Source organism: Quercus suber, unplaced genomic scaffold (assembly GCF_002906115.3).
Source record: "Quercus suber isolate HL8 unplaced genomic scaffold, Cork oak 2.0 scaffold_738, whole genome shotgun sequence".
Lineage (NCBI taxonomy): Eukaryota > Viridiplantae > Streptophyta > Magnoliopsida > Fagales > Fagaceae > Quercus > Quercus suber.
Genome location: NW_027070177.1, coordinates 63,878 through 87,625, shown reverse-complemented (window position 1 = coordinate 87,625; position 23,748 = coordinate 63,878). Strand labels below are relative to the sequence as shown.

The 23,748-nt window shown below is 32.5% G+C and overlaps 1 protein-coding gene and 1 long non-coding RNA gene across 2 annotated transcripts; one reads left to right on the top strand and one right to left on the bottom strand.

Annotated features, from left to right (window-relative positions):
* Positions 1–2,289: 2,289 nt before the first annotated feature.
* LOC112000072 (uncharacterized) lies at positions 2,290–3,944 on the bottom strand. The gene is made up of 2 exons (XM_024032177.2): positions 3,226–3,944; positions 2,290–2,630 (listed from the first exon to the last, which is right to left on the bottom strand). Exons 1-2 carry the CDS (start codon positions 3,838–3,840, stop codon positions 2,535–2,537), a joined length of 711 nt encoding a protein of 236 aa, XP_023887945.1. The 5' UTR covers positions 3,841–3,944; the 3' UTR covers positions 2,290–2,534.
* Positions 3,945–21,754: 17,810 nt separating this feature from the next.
* On the top strand, positions 21,755–23,482 carry LOC112000063 (uncharacterized). Its single transcript, XR_010626287.1, has 2 exons — positions 21,755–22,551; positions 23,115–23,482. It is a non-coding gene; the product is annotated as an uncharacterized LOC112000063 (long non-coding RNA).
* Positions 23,483–23,748: the final 266 nt, after the last annotated feature.

Genomic DNA, 23,748 nt, shown 5'->3' with positions numbered 1-23,748 from the left:
CCGTAAAGAAAAAGTAATCATCACCTTCTCCTTTGTAAGCTTTCTTTAATCTCTACTCAATTCTATTTGGGAATTTTCTTTTTCATTTTTTCTTTGTCAAGAAAGGCAAATAAAGCAATAGTTCATATGAAATGGCTTATATTTATTGCAATAAGATTGTCTCACATTGAATCTTTTAATTTTCTCACATATTTATTTAAATATAAGACACGTGACATATAAAATCAAATAAATTTTATGTATCTCACATCCACATAAAAATTAAAGATAATAAGACATGGACACCCGTAGTAATTACTGTCTTCCTACACATTCATCGCCATGAAAAGTAAAGCTTACCCAACCTCTTAAACCTCAAAAACCAACCCATTGAAACAATCCAAAGCACACACAAATCACCCCTATTGAATCCACAAACCATTGGCGTCCCCTTCAAAAGTTCAAACACCATATCCATAAGTCTCATTCACCTATGAGAATCATAAACCCTCAACCCAGTAAAATTTCCAGTCAATTCCAAGGCCATCACATAAACCTAATTACGCGACTTAAGGTCCCTCAACTCCGAATTGAGAGAACCCTTTGTTGTTTGTCACCTCCTTCTCCTTGCGTTTCTTCCATTCAAAATCAGCTAATGCTTCAGGGTTGGGTTAGTCCTTGAGGGTTGATGTTGCTAGGTGACATGACACCATGCCATCAAGTAAAATTGTCCATATTAGGGGTCTGTTTGGAATCGGTTTATTTTATTGAAACTAAAAACTTTTTGCTGAAAGTATTGTAGACAAAAGTAAAACTTAACTGAAATAATACAGTGAGAACCATAAATAGTACCAAAAAGTACAGTTGGACCTATGAATAATATCAAAAATAATATGTATAGTAAAATAAGTTGGCAAAAATAATTTTTTCCAAACAAACACTAGGTAAATTAATATGTGAGTTTCTATGTCATATATAAGCAAATTATCCAAATTTTAACAATAAGAGTAACATTGAAATCAAATACAAATTAAAAGAACTAAAGTGACACCTAGACCCGACAAGATGTGGCCAAATATATAGTAGTCATTTTGTACACCTGGGATCATGAACTCCTTTGAGTTTTGACCCCCCACAATGAAAATTTTAATCTAGCTTCCAACAGATTTATCAAATTTACTAGCACCTATTCCTAAAGCTTGGTACATATTCAAATCATCAAAGATATAAAAATATTTTGAAAAGTGAACCAACATGAATAACCTACAATAATTTTCCATTTCCAAAAAGAGAAAAAAAAATATGAAAAATAATTAAAGATTAATGGAGAGAGACTTTTGACATTAAGAGATCGATCTCTACTAAATTTTTAAAGACCAAGTAAAAGAAACCACATCAATACTCCATTAAACAAGTTAGCAAGCAATACTATGTAAAGGAAATTGAAGAATGGACTTGATAGAAATTTTTTGTTAGAAGAGAACATTTTAAATTTCAGGCTAAAACAGATTCAAGCCCAGCAGATATTTTTCCAAGAAAAAAACAACTTGAAGTTTCAAGGAAGTTATATATCATGCAACACCAGATTTAACACTTGGAGGTCAATACATTCTTCGAGAGTGCACATATTTTGCCCAGTATCTGCTCCAACACATTTTAGCTCATTAATCACCACACCTAAAAACAATAAAAAAAGTTTATCTCATTTTCAATGTGGAATTAAATATTTTACTAACTACTCATCTTTCATATTAACTTTTGTATCTTTTCATTTATGTTGTAGTAATTATTCATTTAAACTGTATAATATTAAAATGCTACAGCACTATTACACCTATAGAATTTCTTCACCAGTTTCAAAGATGTATACTATGTGCTTCAAGAGTCTCTTTAGTCACGCTTGGTTGAAGGTAAGTAGTACTTAAATTTTCAATACTATCATATAGGCTTCCAATATGATGTCCACCGTTACTTGCTTTTTATATGAGGAATGATAGTTCCAAGCAGCTGGCGGTGAATGTGAAAGAAGTCAATGAATTCTGTCTGCTTCAGCAAAAAGCACTTTCTGTTTCTATCGGGATTGTTATTGGATTGGATATGAGTGTAGATTGTACACGTGTGTACTAAGTCTCATATTAGAAGTTTATTAATAAGTAGATATTAACGGTATAAGTGATCACAATATTTGTAACTCTGACTGGTCATTATGATTTTTTGTGTAGATATCACTAGCACTACGTCAAGTTGTGACATGATAGTATCAAAGCTAACATGATAATGCCATGTGGCTTGAGAGACTGCAATGCTCTAAGCCATTTTTATGGTCCTCATAAATTAATGATACCAAGCAATATCAGTGATAATTAACAGAAACTTACAACACATTTTGATGAAACATAATGTTGCTTAACTAAGCTTCCAATAAAGACTAAGAGGGAGATAGAGAGAGAAGAGCAAGCACATTGCCCTTTACATTGACTAGCATTTAAAACCAAATTGCAACCAGAAGGAAAGGGGAAAAAAAACGTTTTGGCAATGGCACAGAACTCTTGCACTCATGTCTCCCATTTGACTTCTTGTTTCAACTTCGGGAGAAAGACATCAGTTAGAACACTCTTAGACTGTAGAGAAGCCTTGAACAATTTCACACCCTAGCAATAAACCAAATAAATTAAGAAACAAAATAATTATTAACTATATTTAGATCAGTAAAATATCACTTCTTCACATTGAAATAGGCACATTTCAAAAGCAAATAGATGAAATCCTTCTTCAGAAAAGAAATAGGACAGTCATCTCCTGTTTCCTTTTCATTTCGTTTAGATGAACGAGTGGCCTTAAGGGGAAAGAAAGGGAATACAATATTATATTTTTTTCAATATGAAATTAGAGTTCATTGAAAGCATTTGAACATACTGATTCCATAGCAATCGTACAAATATTCAATGATAGCTGGTACACAAAACATGTATGGAACAGCTAGAATGAATGGCCCTTAGATGATTCGCGGTAGACATCATGAAACATTGAGGTACAATGGTACACGAACTTGGGATTGGGACAGATCAGCTATCAATTCCAAATTTCGTTTCTTTCATATATATTCATACCCAGTTTTAAGCATCTTATTTTGCAATAATTTTCACCATAATGAAAGAAGGGAGTAAAAGAAGTAATAAATAAAATAGAAGCAATGGATTCATTCAAAGAAAGCAAAAGAATGACTGACATATATAATTAACATACCTCATCCATGCCCAAATCGACCACTTTCTCCTCAAGAACTCCCAATTCCTTGACATTAAACTTGTTAAGCAGAGTAAAAGTAGAGGTGGTGCACATGGGTTTCACCTCCAGATCATCCATCACCATGTATGTAACTACTTCTTTCACATACCCTCCTTTAGTGCTTGGTGGGTCTACAAAATTTAGCTCTGTGTTCATAGGGTCCCGGCAGGAAGGGCAGGTACTGAAGCCGTAAGCCACATGTAGATTACAAGCCACACAAAATGGGCGATATTTGTTGTAATCTAAAGAACACCTATACAATTTCCTGGATTTCGCAGATGATGCAAAGTCTGGTGATTTGAGTGGGACTCCAGAACCACCACCACCACCAGAGATGTGTAGTTTGGGTTTCAGGAGAGTCTCCTTGTTCACGTTTGGTTGAAGATAAACAGTACCTAAGTTGTCAATGCTGTGGTAAATGTTTCCGAAGCTGCCCACCATTCCTGTTCCGAGCGGCAGTGCCAGAATGCTAAGGAGGAAGTCGATGAATTCCTTGCCCGCTTCTGCAAAAAGCACTCTTTCTCTTTCTGTATCTATCAAAAGTTTCAAACTCACATAATTAGTTTCTTCCATGAACTCACTGTCCAGCTCTTTTTAGTTTTTTACTAGTTTTTGGGACAAATGATATTTATCTGTACAGTACTGGAATTCTTATGTACATGTAACAATGTAAGAGCAGCTTAGCAGTTCTTCAAATTTTGGTAGTGAACACTATCTACTTACTTTTCAAAATGCACTTTTTAATAGACTTTTTATTATTTTCTTTGTTTCATTTAAATATTATTTTTTCATTTATTTTTTTATCATCATTTATTATTTTTATATTTATTCTCAACAATTATATTTTTCGCAATACTTTCACAAAAATTACATCAAAATCTTGTGTAGAAAGTTATTATTAGTTTTAATTTGAACCCACCACTGAATTTTTTTTTTTTTACTCACCAATATTGGCTAATAATAATCTATTACTTAAAATTTATTGTGAAAATATTGTGATATCATTTCTTAATCGTCATTTTTTATTTTTTATATTATTTTTCCAAATTTATTTACATCCATACATTTCTTTTTCTTTTTTTCTCTTGGTTTTTTCTCCACCACACACCTATCCCACTCCCATCTTTATCTACCCTCCTTTTTCTTTTTCTAGATAATGCCAGGTCTCACTTTCACTTTCTCTAGCTCTCTCTTTCTTTCTCTAGCTCTCTCTTTTTTCTTTTTCTTTTTTTTACTTTTTCTATTCCTACTTGATTCTAGAACACTCTTTACAATGATAAGAAACTAAGAAATTAAGAACAAACGATAGCTTGCACCACCGTTGATCAAAGGACACAAGCAGGCGTTGGCTCTTTTTTGCTCCACTGTGGGTTGCTTGCTTGCTCCACCGTGGGTCAGATGGCTTCTGTCCCTTTTCTTTTCTTTTCTTTTCTTTTTTTTTTTTTTTTTTTTGCTTTTATTGTTATGATTTGATTAATTTTATGATTGTGTTTTTGAGTTTGTATTTTGATTATGCTTGAGTTTAGAGATATTTAAGAGAAATGATTGTTTTGTTTTGTAGTCATTGTGAATGTTTGATTGAGCCTGAGTTTAGAGATGTTTGAGAGAAAAAATCAAGAATGGTTCTGTTGTTACCGTTGTACATATTGAGTGAAAATTAAATATTTTAATCGGTTGTGATTATTGAGAGTAAATTAATTCTCTTACTCATGAATAGGTCTCTCTCTTTTCTCCCTTTTTTTTTCCTTTTTTTTTTTATTTCATTTGGTTTATGAGAAAAATTATTTTCATATTTAGATTGCATTTTACGTTTTGTAGCTCTTGAGATAAAGAACAAAGAAAGAGAATGAGGAAGAAAGAGAAAGGGAGGAAAGAGAAAAAAAAATTTATTCATCTGAGTAATATTTTAAGGAAGGATATTGTTTAGAGGAGTTACAGTAATTGAAGAGTTACTATAGCAAATCTTTAAAAAAAAATAGTAATAAAAATGGAAAGATTGTTGAGGGGTTTTTTTATGTGTTTGCTCTCCATAGTTGACTTTAGAAAATCTATTAGATATACTCTAACATGTTGCTTGGCTAACACTTCTTCTTCTTTTTTTTTTTTTTTGGGATGGGACTTGTCGAACACATATTGAGGACTTGGAAAAGTACTGATTGTAACTAAGGCTGTGTTTGTTTCGTGTAAAACGTTCTCCGGAAAATACATATTTTCTGGAAATGCTATTTTCCGGAAAAGGAAAATATTTTTAAAGTGTTTGGTTGAATTATGAAAATTGTTGTGAAAAATATTTTCATGTGTTTGGATGTATTCTAAAATGCTATTTTCCGGAAAATTTTTCACATTATTACAAAAAATTTCAACATCGCATCCAATTCAACAACAATTTCCGGCAGCAAATTCCGGCAACAACAACAACAACAACAACAACACAAAACAATAATCAGTTCATCCAAAAAAAAAAAAACAACAACAACAATCAAATTAAAAAAAAAAAAAAAAAAAAAAAAAAAAACGAAGAGACCGAGGAAGAGAGAGTGTGGAGGCGACGGGTCTGGGTCGGCGACGAGATCGAGGTTCGTGGGTTGCTCTGGGTTCGTCGGTTCGTGGGTTGCTCTGGGTCGAAGGCGATGGGTCGGCGACGAGATTGAGGTTCGTGGGTTGCTGGGTTCGTCGGTTCGTGGGTTGCTCTGGGTCGAAGGCGATGGGTCGGCGACGAGATCGAGGTTTGTGGGTTGCTCTGGGTTCGTCGGTTCGTGGGTTGCTGGGTTTGTCGGTTCGTGGGTCGAACGTCGCCGGCGGTTGCTAGTCTGGGTTGTTTCGTCGGTTCGTCGGTTCGCTGGTCTGTGTGAGCTGTGTGAGAGAGCTTGGAGAGTTGCTGTGTTGCTGTGTGAGAGAGAGTTGCTGTGTGAGAGAGCTTGGAGAGTTGCTGTGTGAGAGAGCTCTCTTTTCCGGAAATTGGTTTAAGGGAAAATAAAAGGTGAAATGGATTTCCGCCTGGGGAGGGGTTATTTTCGGTCAAAGGTGAAATTATTTTCCGTTGACCGAATTTTCCTAAGCAGCCAAACACCCAAATTTTACGGAAATGGTTTTCCGGAAGTAGTTTGAAGTCAAAACAAACACAGCCTAATATGCTTTTCTTTCTTTGGAGCACGAGCTTGGCGAACACATATTGAGGACTTGGAATAGTACTGCTTGCGACTAATTTGCTTTTCTTTCTTTTGAGCACTAGTATGCGTAAATACTCTTCGGTTCTTATTTTATAACTTAAGACAGTAAAAACTCACTTTATTTGGGTTTGTATTCTTAAAAAATTTGTATATATGTAATTTTACTATTCATAGGTTGTAAAGAAAAAAAGTAATATTTAATATAGTGATTGCGTGTAAAGAGAAAAAGATAATAGGAGGAAAGAGTAAAATAAGAATACTTTTTATTATTTTATTAGGAAATTTATATTATTTTATTGAGTTGTATTTAAAAATTAAAATTAAAATATAAAGTAAGTTGTAAAATGAATTGGTAAAATAAATATAATGTTTGAGAATGCAAAATAGTTTTTTTTTTTTTTTTTTGCATTCCCAAATGCTAGTACTCTTATTACGAGAAGAATTTAGTAAAGCGAGTCTATGGACAGTCGCAACAATCATGGTTTTATGACTCTTGCCTTTGAATTGTGAACAAAAATTTTAATACCAGTTACAATTTTTGTTTTAATTATTCAGGGTACATTTGGAATTTGCTTATTTTGTTGAAACTGAAAACTTTTTGCTGAAAGTTATGTAAATAAAGGTAAAAATTAACTGAAATAGTACAATGAGACTCATGAATAGTACCAAAAAGTGTAGTGGAACTCATGAATAATAGCAAAAATAAACTGAATAGTAAAATAAGTTGGCAAAAATAATATTTGCCAATACGTGCACATGCCTTTTGATAAACTTTTTTTTTTTTTTTTTTTTTTGTGAAACCTCTTTACATCCTCTGTCTTATTAGTCACAACTTTTACTACTCCCTCACATGATTAATTGTGATTGGTGGAGAAAAAATGGAAGATTTATTGACATGTAGTCAATTACAGTCTAGCACATATAAGCATTTTGGAACAAAAGTTGTGACTTTGTTTGTAATAGAAGAACTTAATATATGATACTTATCTCCAAATGTACAAAAAATAATTATATGTTTTTATTCCTCTCTCTCTCTCTCTCTCTCTCTCTCTCTCTGTGGTTTGGTTGCAATTTTTTTTTTCTTTTGTCGCTTGTGTGTATAAAATAATATTATTTTAATATGTTAAAATGCAAATAAAAAATGAGATGTAAAACATGTTGTAAAAATGGTTATGTAAAATAAATAAAGTGGTTTTTTTTGTTGATGTAAAATGCTTCTTTTTTTTTTTTTTAGTAGTTCCAAATCTAATAAACGCTCTAAAGTTAGAATATGGCCTCTAAAATGATAAAGTTTAGTTATAAAATTGGTTATAGTTTAAGGCTATAAACTCACTCAATACAATAAATATTACAACATATTTTGAAAATCTAACCGTTGAATTGTATGTTTTTTACGCTCTTAATACACATATTAGATTTTGTATCAATCAGATATTATTTACAATATGATTTATAAGCTTATATTTTGTGCATAATTTTAAATTACAAAAATTTGCAATTTAAAAAATTTATTGATGTCATAGCTATTGATCTCTAATTTTCTTGAAATTTTGTAAGCATGGAAAATATAAGAAAAAGATGTAATCTAATGATAGATTTGTCAAAATTCACCTCTAATAAAAATATTTTAAGTAAATTTGTTGCGTAAGACTACAACTAATTTTGTAACTAAACTTTGTTCCCTTTGAAAAGCTACCAAAATGCTTTATCAGCAATTTTCGAATAAGTAATAGGCAAACCAATGACTACAATTCAACCAAACTTTGCAACCTGTGGAGGAAAAGTTAAGAAACAGAATCAAAATACATATGCTTCAAGATGATAAGTCTTGAATTTACAAGGGATTGTTTGAATTCAAAAGGAGAATTCTAAAATTCACCAAAAAATAAATGTGAAAACACTCTCTAAAAATATTATTGATCAAAAATTGAATTTCCCAAGAGGATATAATATGTTTAAATATAAAAAGAAAACATAGAAAATTAACCCTCACGTATTCCTATAGCGGCCAGGATCGCCTAAAAAACCCTAATTTGTGTTTAGTATGAAATTAGGCTAAAAATATATAAAAATTTACCAAAAAAGAAAATTTTGAGAAAATTACAAAATCAAATCCTATGGTTTCCTAGGAGACATCCTAAATTGGAAGTTATAACAAAATTAAAATTCCTTAAATAGCAAAATTGACTAACTAAATGCCGAAACGAAGGACTTTCCTCAAAATACAGCATAGCGCTTGGCCATAAGGTGATGAGTTTTAATTCTCATGACAACGTTTCCATTCATGTCACCAAGTTTCACATGATTTCATCATTAGCTCAAATGGTTTTTGCTAGTATTTTTCTGCTTCCTAAACTTTTTGCATGTCAATTTTTAACGGTCTCTCTGTTCAAGGAAAATTTGTGATGTTTGTTCAACATTAGGTAAACAAGTTGTGCCTTGTATCCATTTTCCAAGTCTATTATTTAACTTAGCTCTGCTTAAAAATAAATTTCTAGCTGAGCCACTCCTCCCGTCCTTAGTCATCTTCCAGCACCTCATTGTTGAGGTAATCATAAAATGATATCAAAGAAGTAATAACTAACAGAAACTTACGTATACTTACATTGCTCTCATTTTGATGAAACATAATGTTGCTTAACTCTGAGAGAGAGAAAGAGAGCATATTACCCTTTACATGCCACACAAAATATGACTAATAGTAACTAACATTTAAAACATATTTGCAACAACAATAATAATAAAAATAACATGATTTTGCAATGCCACAGAATTCTTGTCATGCACTTAGGTTGCCATTTGACTTCCTATTTCAACTTCCATTCTCGGGAGAAAAGCATTAGTCAGAACAGTCTTCGACTGTAGAGAAGTATTGAGCAATTTCACACCCTAGCAATAAAACACATAAATTAAGGAGCAAAATAATTATTAATTATATTTAGATCTTTGAAATATTAAATCTCTACTTCGAAATATTAAATCTCTACTTCGAAATAGACATATTTCAAACTGAAAATTCAACATAGAAAAAAAAAGTCTTTATTTTTTTAGATGAATGGGTGTTAAGGGGAAAAACAGAGGCGATGAAATATTTAATATTTCAATATAAATTAAACTATAATAAGTTAAGATCAAATGAGAATTGACACACAAAACATGCATGATGCACAGGGGCGGAGCTAGAAATTTTCCTTTGGGGGGCCCAGCCAAGACTAAATGATCATATTGATTAACAAGATATATATATATATATATGTGTGTGTGTGTGTGTGTGTGTGTGTGTGTGATCCACTCATTACTGGACAAATTTGTCAAACACAGACAAATTTTTTAGTTTTGGCATGTGTATGAGCTTTTTCAAATAAAATTAAAATTTATGCATCTAATCTAGTATTAGATGTGTTTGTCATACCAAAGCTTACTTAAATATGGTTGCTTTTGTTTGTTAGCATGAAATACTAAATATAAATAATGAATTAGACTATCAATTGGATTAATAAATAAGAGGAAAAAAAAATGATCAACCATAATATAAATAAATAGAAATAGAAATTGAACTTAGATAAAATGAATAGAATTTGATGTAAAATAGAAATGAAAAAGGAGAAGAAGAAATGGAGGAGTAGAGAGATTAAGAAACACTTTTACCGTGAACGATGAGGTAGAAGGAAAATACAAATTGAAAAGGTGAAGTAATAACCTTCTATAAAAGGAAGCTACAGCCCAATAGTAAAAATTATACAAGTTGGGCTTGTGTGAAAGCATGTTGGGGGAGGAGAGATGAAGAAAGACTAACAAAAGGTCAACATAATTGAATAAATTTGATGAATCAAGGAGACTTGAGGGGGCCAATCAGTTTCATTTGAAGAGGCCAAATCTGACAAAAATTCTTTAGGGTCTATTTTTACCTAACTATAAAAAACAATTGAACATTTTTGGGGGGGGGGGGGGGGGGGGGGGGCCAGGTGGCTCCGCCCATTGATGCATGTACCAGCTAGAATTAAAGACCCTTTGATAATTAAGTAGTTCACAGTAGACATCACGAAACATTAACTCAAAATTTCGTTTGTCTCTTAATGTCATGGTTTAGAACGGAAAGTAATAAAAGAAGAAACAAAGAAAATAGAATTAATTGCATGCCTCATCCATGCCCAAATTGACAACTTTCTCCTCAAGAGCCCCTATTTCCTTGACATTGAAAGTGTTAAGCAGAGTGATAGTACTAGAGATAATGGACATGGGTTTAATCTCCAGATCATCCATCACCATGTATGAAACCAGGCCTTTCACGTAGCCTCCCTCACTGGAGGACTCCCTATTTGTTGCGCTTGGTTGGTCTACGAAACGTAACTCTCTGCTCATAGCAAGCTTGCACGAAGGACAGATTGAGCTTAAATCATAGGCCACATATTTACCACAGTCTCGGCTGTAATCACTAGAACACCGGTAGAATTTAGTTTATATGGATGATTCAATGTTTGGTAATAGGCGAGGGACACTACCAGCAGTACTATCATAGATTTGTACTTTGGGGTTTAGGATAGTCTCTTTCTTCGCGTATGGTTTAAGGTAAGAACTACTCAAATTTTCAATGCTCTCATAAATGTTATGGAAGCTTCCCACCATTTCTGGCTTTTTGAGAAGCGGCATGTAAGAACCGACCGGAAGGACCAGAATGTGAAAGAGGAAGTCGATGAAATCCTTGCCCGCTTCTGCATAAAGTACTCTTTGGTTTTCTCTGTCTATTAGAAGTTTCAAACTCACTTTGGTTTCTTCCATGGACTCTGTCTAACCTTTGTTTTTTTCGAATACACTGACTGGACAGCTTATGTTCATGTTGCTTGGCGGACCGTATTAAGAAATCCCGGGTTATGATTAGCTATGGTACGGGCTGAGATCCTTGAATAAAAAAAAAAAAAAAAAAGAGGAATACTGAAAAAATCTGACTATTGGTGAACCACGGTTCATTGTCAGTCACAGGTTGAGGTCTAGGAAAAGTGCTGATTGTGAATTTGTGAATAAATCTGTTTGCTTTTCTTTTTCTTCCATGTACAAGAAGGGTTTCGCAAATTCCGAAACCTTTCTTTTTCTTTTGTAAAGATAAAGTAATAGTCAGCACATACCCTTTTGTAAGCCTCAATCTTTCAGTCAATTTATAAGCAAGAAAAAAAAAAAAAATCGTTCAGTCAATTTTAGCGAAAAATATATTATAAAAAAAAAAAAAAAAAGAGAAAAAAGCTTTCCTGTAGTCACGAGGCAAATAAATAGTCTGTATATATGTATGAGGAAAATATGGTTTCTCAAAAAAAAAAAAAAAATTATATGAGGAAAATATTTATATTCAAACCAACAAAATTCATTAGCTATTATTGGTGGGTAAAAATATAATCTATAGTGAGCTCAAACATAACATTTGTCATAAAAATGTTATAAACATAACATTACTCTTTGATTTTGTATCAATTCAGACTTAATTCTCTCTCTCTCCTGCCACTAAAATCCATCATATGGCTACTTTATCTTTTTTGGGTTTGGGCTTTGTCAGTGTCACTTGATTGCACCATCATTATCAATCATTGCCCTTTGACAAAAATCTCAAAATCTCCACTAGATTTGGCAAAGATCTTAATATCTCCACCATATCCGGACTCAAGACTCAAAAATCCTAATGGGATCCCAATGAGTAATAGATNCCGAAACCTTTCTTTTTCTTTTGTAAAGATAAAGTAATAGTCAGCACATACCCTTTTGTAAGCCTCAATCTTTCAGTCAATTTATAAGCAAGAAAAAAAAAAAAAATCGTTCAGTCAATTTTAGCGAAAAATATATTATAAAAAAAAAAAAAAAAAAAAAAGAGAAAAAAGCTTTCCTGTGTCACGAGGCAAATAAATAGTCTGTATATATGTATGAGGAAAATATGGTTTCTCCAAAAAAAAAAAAAAAATTATATGAGGAAAATATTTATATTCAAACCAACAAAATCATTAGCTATTATTGTGGGTAAAAATATAATCTATAGTGAGCTCAAACATAACATTTTTCATAAAAATGTTATAAACATAACATTACTCTTTGATTTTGTATCAATTCAGACTTAATTCTCTCTCTCCCTGCCACTAAAATCCATCATATGGCTACTTTATCTTTTTTGGGTTTGGGCTTGTCAGTGTCACTTGATTGCACCATCATTATCAATCATTGCCCTTTGACAAAAATCTCAAATCTCCACTAGATTTGGCAAAGATCTTAATATCTCCACCATATCCGGACTCAAGACTCAAAAATCCTAATGGGATCCCAATGAGTAATGGCAAGATCATTAGCATGACCATTGACTTGCATCCTGCGGGTTCAATTTCTTTACATTTTTATTTAAATATAAAAAATGTAATATATAAAATCAAATAAATATTACGTGTCTCACATCCACGTAAAAATGAAGATAATAAGACATGGACACTCGTAGTAATTACTGTCTTCCCACACATTCATCTCCATTAACAATCAAGCTTACCCAATCTCTGAAACTTGAAAACCCATTGAAGCAATCCAAAGCAGTCACCATTTCCATAGGGCCCATTCACCTATGAGAATCATAGACCCTTAAACCATCAAAATTTCTAGTCCATTCCAAAGCCATTGCATAAACCCAATTACATGACTTGAAATCTAGGAGAATTACAATTCATCATTCTAAATTATACTGTATATTACACTTTGCATCCTAAACATTTTGAATGTGCATTTTGCATCATAAACTATGACCCTTGTAACGCTTTGCACCTCGACGTTAAGTTCGTCGTTAACTAGGATGAAAAAATATAATATCATGTAAAAAAACCCAATTACTCCCTTCTCAATCCCTTAAAAACAAAGAAGAAATTGCACTTTACTATCATAAACTATACTCTTAGTTATACTTTACACCCTAAACTTTGAATTTCCATCCAAATTAACAGTAAATTTAACGTCGGAGTGCAAAATGTAACAAGAGTTATAATTTATGGTGCAAAATTTGCATTTGAAAAATTTAGAATGCAAAGGGTAATAAGGGTATAGTTTAGGATTATAAAGTGTAATTTCCCCCCTTGAGGTCCCTCAACTCGAAATTGTGCGAACACTTTGTCATTTGTCACCTCCTTCTCCTTACTTTTCTTCCATTCAAAATTAGCTAGTGGGTTGGGTTAGTCCTTGAGGGTTGATGTGGCACAAACTTAGATAAAATGACACCATGCCATCAAGTAAAATTGTCCAAATTAGGTAAATTAATGTGTGAACTAATTTCTATGCCATGTAAGCAAATTCCATTTAAATTTAACAGTAAGAGTAACATTGAAATCAAATACAAATTAAATGAACTAAAGTGACACCTAGAAATGACAAGATGTGGCCAAATAGTAGTCATTTTGTACACCCGGGTTCTTGAACTACTTGAGTTTTGACCCCCACAACGAAAATTTTCACCTAGCTTTCAACATATTTATTAAATTTACTAGCACCTATTCCTATAGCTTGGTTTATACATATAAAAATCATCAAAGGTATAATATATATATATATATATATATATATGAAAAAATAACCAACATGAATCTTCAAAAGCTACAGTAATTTTCCATTTCCAAAAAAAAAAAAAAAAAAAAAAACCCATAAAAGATAATGAAAGATTGATGGAGAGAGAATTTTTAGATTAAGAGATCGATCTCTCTACCAAATTTTTAAAGACCAGGTAAAAGAAATCACATCAATACTCCATTTACCAAGTCAGCAAGCATTACTGTGTGAAGGAAGTTGAAGAACGGACTTGATTGAAATTTTTTAATAAACGAGAACTTTTTAAATTTAAGGACTAAAGCAGATTCAAGCTTAAAAAATATTTTTCCAAGGAAAAAACAACCTAAGGTTTCAAGAAAGTTATATATCATGCAACACCAGATTTAACTGACATTTAAAACTTCTTCGCAACAAAATAACAAAGTTTTGGCAATCCTATACAAATTTGGCACCTAGAAATTAAATTTCAATACTGACTTCTCGTTCCAACTTTGGGAGAAATTAAAATCCAAACTTACATTGCAGTTCATAGAACCGTGGCACAAAGGATAGATTGCTCTGTTGTCAGTAGACATGTATGGATTACAATTGTTGTTGGAGCCGTAGCTACTATTACTACTATTACACCTATAAAATTTCCTGGATTTTGGTTATGATTCAATGTTTGGCAATAGGAGAGGGACATCACCAGTTTCAAAGATGTATACTTTGTGCTTCAAGCGACTCTCTTTGGTCACGTTTGGTTGAAGGTAAGTAGCACTTAAATTTTCAATACTACCGTTCATCTGGAAAGCAAAAAATACGTATGCCCTTAACTTTTCAATACTGTTGGGTGCAGAGCACCGTCTGGGTCCAGCCCACATGCCTTGTCAAAGCTGACTTATGAGCTTGCCTCCAAAAGTCTTCAAGGAAGCCATGTCTCTTAATGAGGCTCGACTTAAGTGTGTCGGACAAGCTGGAAAAAAAAAAAAAAAAAATTGCTGGGGCCATTCGGCCTTGAGAGAAGAGCTGAAGCAAGAGAGCTATTTTCGGCCATTTTTGTGTGAGTTCCAAAGAGAGCAAGACACAGAAAAAGAGAGAGCCTCGGCTTGAGTGGTGCAATCCGAACGAAGAGATTGAGAGAAACACAGTGAAAGTGTGAGAGAGTAAAAAAGAAAATGAGACATTTTTTTTTGCTCAAGTTACAGACAAAGAAAGATAAATTGGTAGAGTTCTCATGGAGTTTTTGAATACTACAATCATGGAGAGTTGGAGTATTCAATGGAAGATTTTACTACTGGCTTTGTGGTGAGATTGTATTTACTTTTTGAGAATTATTTGTTGTATATCCAATTTATTGTGGACTCAAGTTTAGCATAAACTTAATAGTTATAATCTCTATTTCATAGTGGATATTTTTTGGAACTGTCCCATGGTTTTTTCCCTCTACACCGGACGGTTTTTTATGAAAGATTTGGTGTTCTTTTGTAGTTGTGTTTATGTGGTGCTTGCCGATTTTTTTTTTTTTTTTTCATAATATTGCTAGGCTATATTACTTGGTAGTTATATAGTTTAATTCACATATACACATTAAGGAGGGATTAGAATTTTCCCCCCAACGAATACCACATCCCTTAATTGCATAATAATTTTATGTTCTGTTCTCAATTCTTTCTGAGAACAGATTGAGCTGAAATCATAAGCCACATATTTATCACAGTTTCGGTTGGAATTAGAACACCGGTAGAATTTAGTGGATGAGGATGATTCAATGTTTGGTAATAGGCGAGGGACACCACCACCAGTACCATCAGAGATGTGTACTTTGGGGTTTAGGATAGTCTCTTTCTTCACATTTGGTTTAAGGTAAGCACTACTCAAATTTTCAATGCTTTCGGAAAAAGTTATGGAAGCTGCCAACCATTTCTTGCTTTTTGAGATGCGGAATGTAAGATCCAACCGGAAGGACTAGAATGTGAAAGAGGAAGTCGATGAAATCTTTGCCCGCTTCTGCATAAAGTACTCTGGTTTTCTGTGTCTGTTAGAAGTTTCAAATTCACATTGGTTTCGGACTCTGTCTGACCTTGGTTTTTTTGGGAAGGGTCTACTTAATGGGTGACCTTAAGCATACATTAACTATTTATTTTGAAAAAAAATTTATAAATAATTGAAAAAATTATCAAAAAAATTAATCACTATTTCGTTTTTTTATAAAAAATTTGGTTTACGCTAATTTATGCTTTTAAGGACAAGTACACAAGCTAGTAAATCTCTTTTTTGAAAACACTGACTGGACAGCTTATGTTCGTGTTGCTTAGCGGACTATACTTAGAACTCAAGAAATCCCGGGTTTTCATCAACTATGGTACGGGCTAAGATCCTTGAATAAAAAAAGAGGAATAGTGAAAAAATCTTACTATTGGTGAGCCACGATTCATTGTCAGTCACAGGTTGAGGACTAGGAAAAGTACTGATTGTGAATTTGTGAATAAATCTCTTTGCTTTTCTTTTTCTTCCATGTACAAGAAGGGTTTCACAAATTCCGAAACCTTTCTTTTTCCTTTGTAAAGATAAAAAAGAAAGAGGAAAAAATTTTCATGCATTCAAGAGGTGATGTCGTAGAAATTTGAAAAAAGAACACACAATATTTTCTTGATGGAACATAAATTAAATTATTAACTATTGATAGTAAATCTTGAATCCATGAAGAGTTTCTTGAATCTACAAGGTAATAAACTGGAATCCACTAAAAAAAAGTTTGAGAAAACTCTGTATTTTTATTGATAATAATCTAATTTGTTTTTGGAAGCTACAAAACATATAAATATTAAAAAAGTAAAACCCTAGAACGATTAGAAAACGTCTAAAACCCTAATTCACACTAATTACGAGATTAGGTGGCAAAATACCGATTTTACCAATAATGGTAAAATTAAGTTAAATACAAAATCATAAATTATTGACCTTAAGGGTCGTTCCAAAACAAGCAAAACATATTCTGACTATTGAGCAAAAAGGTAATATGGGAAAAAAAAAATTACTAAAAAGGCAAAATCATGGTTTTCAGAGGCTAAATGAAGGAATTTTCCAAAATCAAGGTACACCTCGCTGCAAAACAATGATTATTACTCAGAAGACCATTTCTCTTTAGCCTATCAAATTTCATGCAATTTCGACTCCTTCACCCAAATTATTTTTATTGGTGTCTTTTTGCCTAGCGTGATTTCAGGCCCACTTGAGAGTTCAGGAAAGCCATGGCAATCAATTCTATGTCAAGAAGCAAATAAAGCAATAGACTATATTTATATTTTAAAAAAAAAAACTTATGTATTAGGAAAAATTTATATTCAAACCAAGAAAATTCATCAAACTTTGTGACAATGGATATAGTTACTAGTTATTATTGGTGGGTAAAAAAATATTGTGGTAAACTCAAATTAGAATAGTAACAATTTGCCATCTAAAATTTGTTATGAAAATGTTGTGAACATAACATTACTCTTTGATTTTGTATCAGTTCAAACTTGGAAAAGTCCTGATTGTGACTAATCTCTTTGCTTTTCTTTTTCTTCCATGTATGAGAAGGGTTTTCTTCCATGGGCAAGTGTTACAAGGTAACAATTTAGGGGGAAGCTTGCATTCTCATAATTTAAGGGAGTAGGTATAAAATAGAACATAGTTTAAGGGAGTAAAGTGTAATTTTCCCATTAAATTTAATCATATGGTTGCACTAAGAAATAAGTCACATAATGAATTAATTATTCTTTGGAGAGATAACATATTTTGTGTTGGATTACTAAAAACTTGACTGAAAATGTTGACGATTTGGTCATCGGAGACACCATTTCAACAGTGGTCACTATCAGTTCGGTAGTTGGAGCCACTGTTCTAGCCGCCGATTCTGATGATCAAGTCATTGGCCAAACACTTAAAAATATTATACTGAAAATGATTTACACATAAAATATTTTTTGTTTAAAAATATTTATTTCAAAACAAATGTAGCGTACAATGCAACGTTATCAACTATTAAAATGTGGCATATTATAGTACCCAAATTGATTTGATGGTAGATATATCAAATAACTATATGTGTTGTGCAAACATGTGTTGAAACACCTCATTATTAAGGTCATCATAACTCAGTGATAGCAAGCAATCTCAATAATGATTAACAAAAACTTACAATTTTTTTTTTTTAATGAAACATAATGCTGCTTCAAACTAAGCTTCCAGTAAAGAGAGTGAGAAGAGCAAGAGTACTACCCTTTACGACTAACATTTAAAACCTAATTTGCAAAAAAAAAAAAAACTCCCCTTCCCTATTTCAAGACGTTGAATCATCACCATCATCATCATCTTCGAGATCAGAAATTTATAGGTGTCAAAATGTCAGCAGAGATGTGACCCATATGTAGCTTATGACATTAGAGCAATCTGTCCTTCATGTTCCCAGGTTATGAACTGCGAGCAACATATGGTAGACCGACCAAGTCCAAGCGCAACGAAAACGAGTTCCTCATGTACTGAGGGAGGGTACGTGAAAGGGCTGGTTACATACATGGTGATGGATGATCTAGAGGTGAAACTTATGTCCACCATCTCTAGTATCACTCTGCTAATTAACAAGTTTAATGTCAAGGGAATAAGGGCTCTTGAGGAGAAAGTGGTCAATTTTGGCATGGATGAGGTATGTTATGTCACTCATTCTTTTGCTTTCTGTGAATGAATCCATTACTTCTATTTTATTACTTTCTTCTTTTACTTTCCCTGAGTACGTTAATGGTGAAAGCTGTTGCAAAATAATACTCAAATTGAGTTATTAGTTTTAGCTATTTCATGTCCCAATTTCTAGTTGGTACATACATGTTTTGTTTTATTTCTTTTCTGAAAATCTATTTGCTTTTGGAATGTGCCTATTTCAAAGTGAAGACGTGATATTTCACTGATCTAAATATAATTATTAATTATTGTGTTCCTTAATTTATGTGGTTTGTTGTTAGGGGGTAAAATTGCTCAAGGCTTCTCTGTATTCCAAGAATGTTCTAACTGATGTCTTCCTCCCGATGGTGAAACAAGAAGTCAAATATGAGAAATAAGTGCAAGAGTCCAATGCCATTGCCAAGATGTTGTTGTTGTTGTTGTTGTTGTTTTTTTTTTTTTTTTTTNATATACTTTTATAATTCATAACTTGCCACATAAGTGAGTTGTGACACAAATTATATTATGCATTTTATGTGATCCTAACATTACTCTTATTAGCCTTATTAAAAGGCTTAAAAGGAAAGAGACTTCATATTTTGTTTAGAAAGGTAAAACCTCTTGATGATTGCTTCTTTTTCTTTTTCTTCTTTTTGGAGAAAAGCTTAGAAAATTGCTTTCTTTGCTTTTAGACTAGAAGGCTTACCCTTCTCAATCAAAAAAAAAGAAAAAAAAAAAGAAAAAGAAAAGAAAAGAAGAGACTAGGAAGGCTTACAACTTGATTAAAAAAACAAAAAAGAAATTAAAAAAGAAAAAGCTTACAACTTTTGAAAGAAAAGAAAAGAAAAAAAAAAAAAAAGAATAAGTGCTTGTTTGGAAGGAGGTTGTATTTTTTTTTTTTTTTGGGTAAAGGTTTATCTGTATATTTATATGTATCAATCATTGCATACAAGAGTATGTGACAGAAAAAAAAAAAAAAAAGAAAAAAAAGAAAAAAAAAAAAAAAAAAAAAAAAGATATATATATATATATTTTTTTCTCTCACTATTCTTGTAGCAGCAATTGCCACGACACACCAAAACATTTGGGTTGTTTGTTCTACCATCTCAAACTCAATTTTTACATTTTAAACAATATTATTCACATTTTCACAACTTTTTCACCTACACATATTTAAAAAAAACTACAAATAAAATTATTCAAACTATTCTACCACCCCGGGGAACTTTTTTACAATATTCATAACTTTTTCAAGTCCCTCAATCAGTGGCCGACAATGAACCGTAGGAGACTCTTGACTTTCAAGCCATGTTCTGATTTACATGAGCTCATTGAGCTATCCAGTGTATCGTCTGTCCCCAAAAAATAAAAAAAGAAGAAGAAGAAGAAGCTAGAGTCCATGGATGAAACCAACGTGAGTTTGAAACTTATGATAGACAGAGAGAGCCAACGAGTGCTTTTTGCTGAAGCGGGCAAGGAATTCATCGATTTCCTCTTTCAAATTCTGGTCCTACCCGTCGGAACTCTCATTCCACTTTTCGAAAAGCAAGGAATGCAGGGCAGCTTTGGGAATATTTTCGAGAGCATTGAAAATTTAGGTAGTATTTACCTTCAACCAGGCGTGAACAAAGAGATTCTCCTGAGGCAAGTTATGAATTATAAAAGTATATATTTACATAGACCTACTATCATATCTGCCTACGTGGACAATTTGTAACATAAATTATGTCATTTTATGTATTCCTAACATTAATCACCTAATAAAGCTGGTGCACAATAAATAATGGTAACAAACATTTTCACAAGTTTAGATAGCACAGGAAAGCTTTCGCGCTAGAGGAGTGGGAGCAAGGCCACTAAAACAACAGTAAAGTTTCACGCACCATAGAGACAAAAAAATTCACCCTATTTCTGTTGTATGTTTTTTCTCCCTCACATGAGGGTGGACCCTATACTATGGGATCCACCCTCATGTGAGGGAGAAGAAACATGCAACAGAAATATAGAATAACTTCTCCATCAAAACCCTCACACTGTGGGATCCACTCTCATGTGAGGGAGAAGAAACATGCAACAGAAAAATAGAATAACTTCTCCATCAAAACAAAGAAAAGAGAAAAGTTAAAGAGCACAACTTTCAATGTCATAATGATGTGTGTTAAGTCATGACGCATCATTCTTTGAATGGAAATTATGTATAGAAAATATTTTTAAAAATTATTACAATTATTTATATTTTTCATAAAAATAGTTAATTGATAAAAATTTTAAGGGCATTTGTTAATAAGACTTGTTTGAATAATAAAAAGAAAAATGTTAACAAGTACCGCACAGTGCTTGTTAAAAGGGTTGTCAAAAGTGCAAAAATTTATTAAAAGAATTGTCAAAAAGAATAAAAATCTATTATAAATTTGTTAAAAATGACAAAAAACTACAAAAAAATAGACAAAAAGCTGCACAAAAGTGGTTGTTAATTAACGGGCATTGTAAGGTGCCCGTTAACACAACCCTAATAAAAAAGTACAACATTTTAACCACTTAAGTCCAAAATTCATCTACATCATGACATGCAAAGTTGTACTTGGTGTAAAAAAAAAAAAAAAACATAATTGTTATAGTAACTATGTAAATTGATACTGACATTATTTATTATGCATTTAATTTTTTATTTTTTTTATATGTCGAAGATGAAGGAAAAAAAGTGAATATTGATTGTTGTATGTGAAGAAATTAAGAGTGACAATTAAAAAAGTTGATATTTAAGTAAATGTTATATAAAATAAATAATCTGATAAAGAAAATTTTGAAAAGTGAATAAAAATTTAAAAATAAGAAGTGTATTTTTATACTAAAATAGACCCAAAAAAATTGCACAAAATGATTCGGAATGCTCTAATTCCTTTGAATTAGTATTAAGATTTTGTGCAGATAATTGTGACAAACTATCATTGTGAAATTTGGCAATTAAACAAAATCACAAATTAGTTGCTGAAAAAATAAAACACATACAATATAAGTATAAAAGCATATGACAAACAAAAGCATATAATAGTTTTCAGCCTCAAATGGGTGAAAAAAAAAATTAACAATATTCATAACTTTTCAAAGTCTTCAATCTGTGGCCGACAGTGAACTGTGGTTCATCAGGAGACTATTGACTTTCCAAGCAACATGTACTAATTTACATGAGAGCTATGAGGTGTTTCGTTTGTACCAAAAACTTATGATGAAAAAAAAAAAGCAGGAGAGAGTCCATGGAAGAAACCAATGTGAGTTTGAAACTTCTGATAGACAGAGAGAGCCAAAGAGTGCTTTTTGCTGAAGCGGGAAAGGAATTCATCGATTTCCTCTTTCACAGTCTGGCCCTACCCATCGGAACTTCGTTCCGCTCTTCGAAAAGCAAGGAATACAGGGCAGCTTCGGCAATATTTACGAGAGCATTGAAAATCTAGGCAGTATTTACCTTCAACCAGGCGTGAGCAAAGACACTTTCCTGAAGCCCGAAGTACACATCTCTGGTGATGGTGGTACTGGACTCCCTCTTCTATTGCAAAACATTGAATCATCATCGACATTCATGAAATTGTTTAGTTGTGCTAGAACAAGCGGCGCCTGTGACTCATATCTGGCTTATAACTTAAGCGCAATCTGTCCTTCGTGCGGAAATGTTATGAACCGCGAGAAAAATATGGTAGACCCACCAACTCCAAGCGCAAGTACTGAGAGAGGGTACGTGAAAGGGCTGGTTACATACATGGTGATGGATGATCTAGTGGTGAAACCCATGTCAACCATCTCTACTATCACTCTGCTTAACAAGTTCAATGTCCAGGAATTTGGGGCTCTAGAGGAGAAAGTTGTCAATTTGGGCATGGATGAGGTATGTTATGTGATCATTCTTTTGCTTTCTGTGCATTTTAGTCCGTTACTTTTAGTTTCTGTCCTTTCATTATAGTGAAAGTTAACTGCAAAATAAGATGCTTAAACTGAGATTTAGTTGTTCTATTACAGAGTCCTAATTTCTAAACAATGATATTCGTATAAGAAAGAGACGAAATTTTTGGAATTGATCGCTGATCCGTCTCAATCCCAAGTTTATGCACCTCAATATTTCATTATGTCTGCCTCCAACAACTTAAATTTTCAGAGGTCACTAATTCTCATTTCAAATGCTATCATTTAACTCTAATCTCATATTGTAAAGTAAAATATTGCATCCCCCTCTCTTTCCCCTTAATGTCACCTGTTATTAGTCTTTGAAAAGGGGATAACAAAACAAAAAACTGACATACCGTGTGAGTGTCATTTCTCTTACTTTGGAAAATGTTCTTTCTCCGTCTGCCTTTGAAACGTGTTAATTTCAAAGTAAAGATTTCGGTATTTCCCAATTCTAAATGTAATTAATCATTATTTTGCTCATTGATTTATGTGGTATGTTGCTAGGGAGCGAAGATATTGAAGGCTTCTCTATACTCAAAGACCGTTCTAACTGATGTCTTCCTCCCGGAAGTCAAATATGAGACATGGGTAGCACCGCCATAACATAAATATATACTCCTTTCTCTCACAAAATATTGGATCCCACTATTCATAACAAAAAAATAGTGAATTTCACTAATTAAATTCATTATGAGATTTACAATTTATGTGAAAGAGAGAAGTATGTATTTATGGTACTCTCACAGTATTCAATAATTTTCCACTCAAGAGTATTGCTAAAATGTTGTTTTTTTTGTTGCGAATATGTTTTAAATGTTGGTCAAATCTGTGTGGCAATGTTAAGAGCAATATGCTCACTCTTTTCTCTCTCCCTTTTTGTTTTATGAGTAATGATATAGTTACAAACTATTTTACAATATTTTTACAAAATATTGATGTTGTTAATCTCTTATTAGTTTTCATTTAGGTCTACTATTAATATCACTTTTTCATTTATTAATAATTACTTACCATCTCCTCAAAAAAAAAAAAATAAATAAATAATCACTTACGACATCAGCTATTTGTAAAATAGTTTGTATCTCTAGTTTTATTCTTGTTTTATTAGAGGCTTTAGTTGAGCATCATTATGTTTATG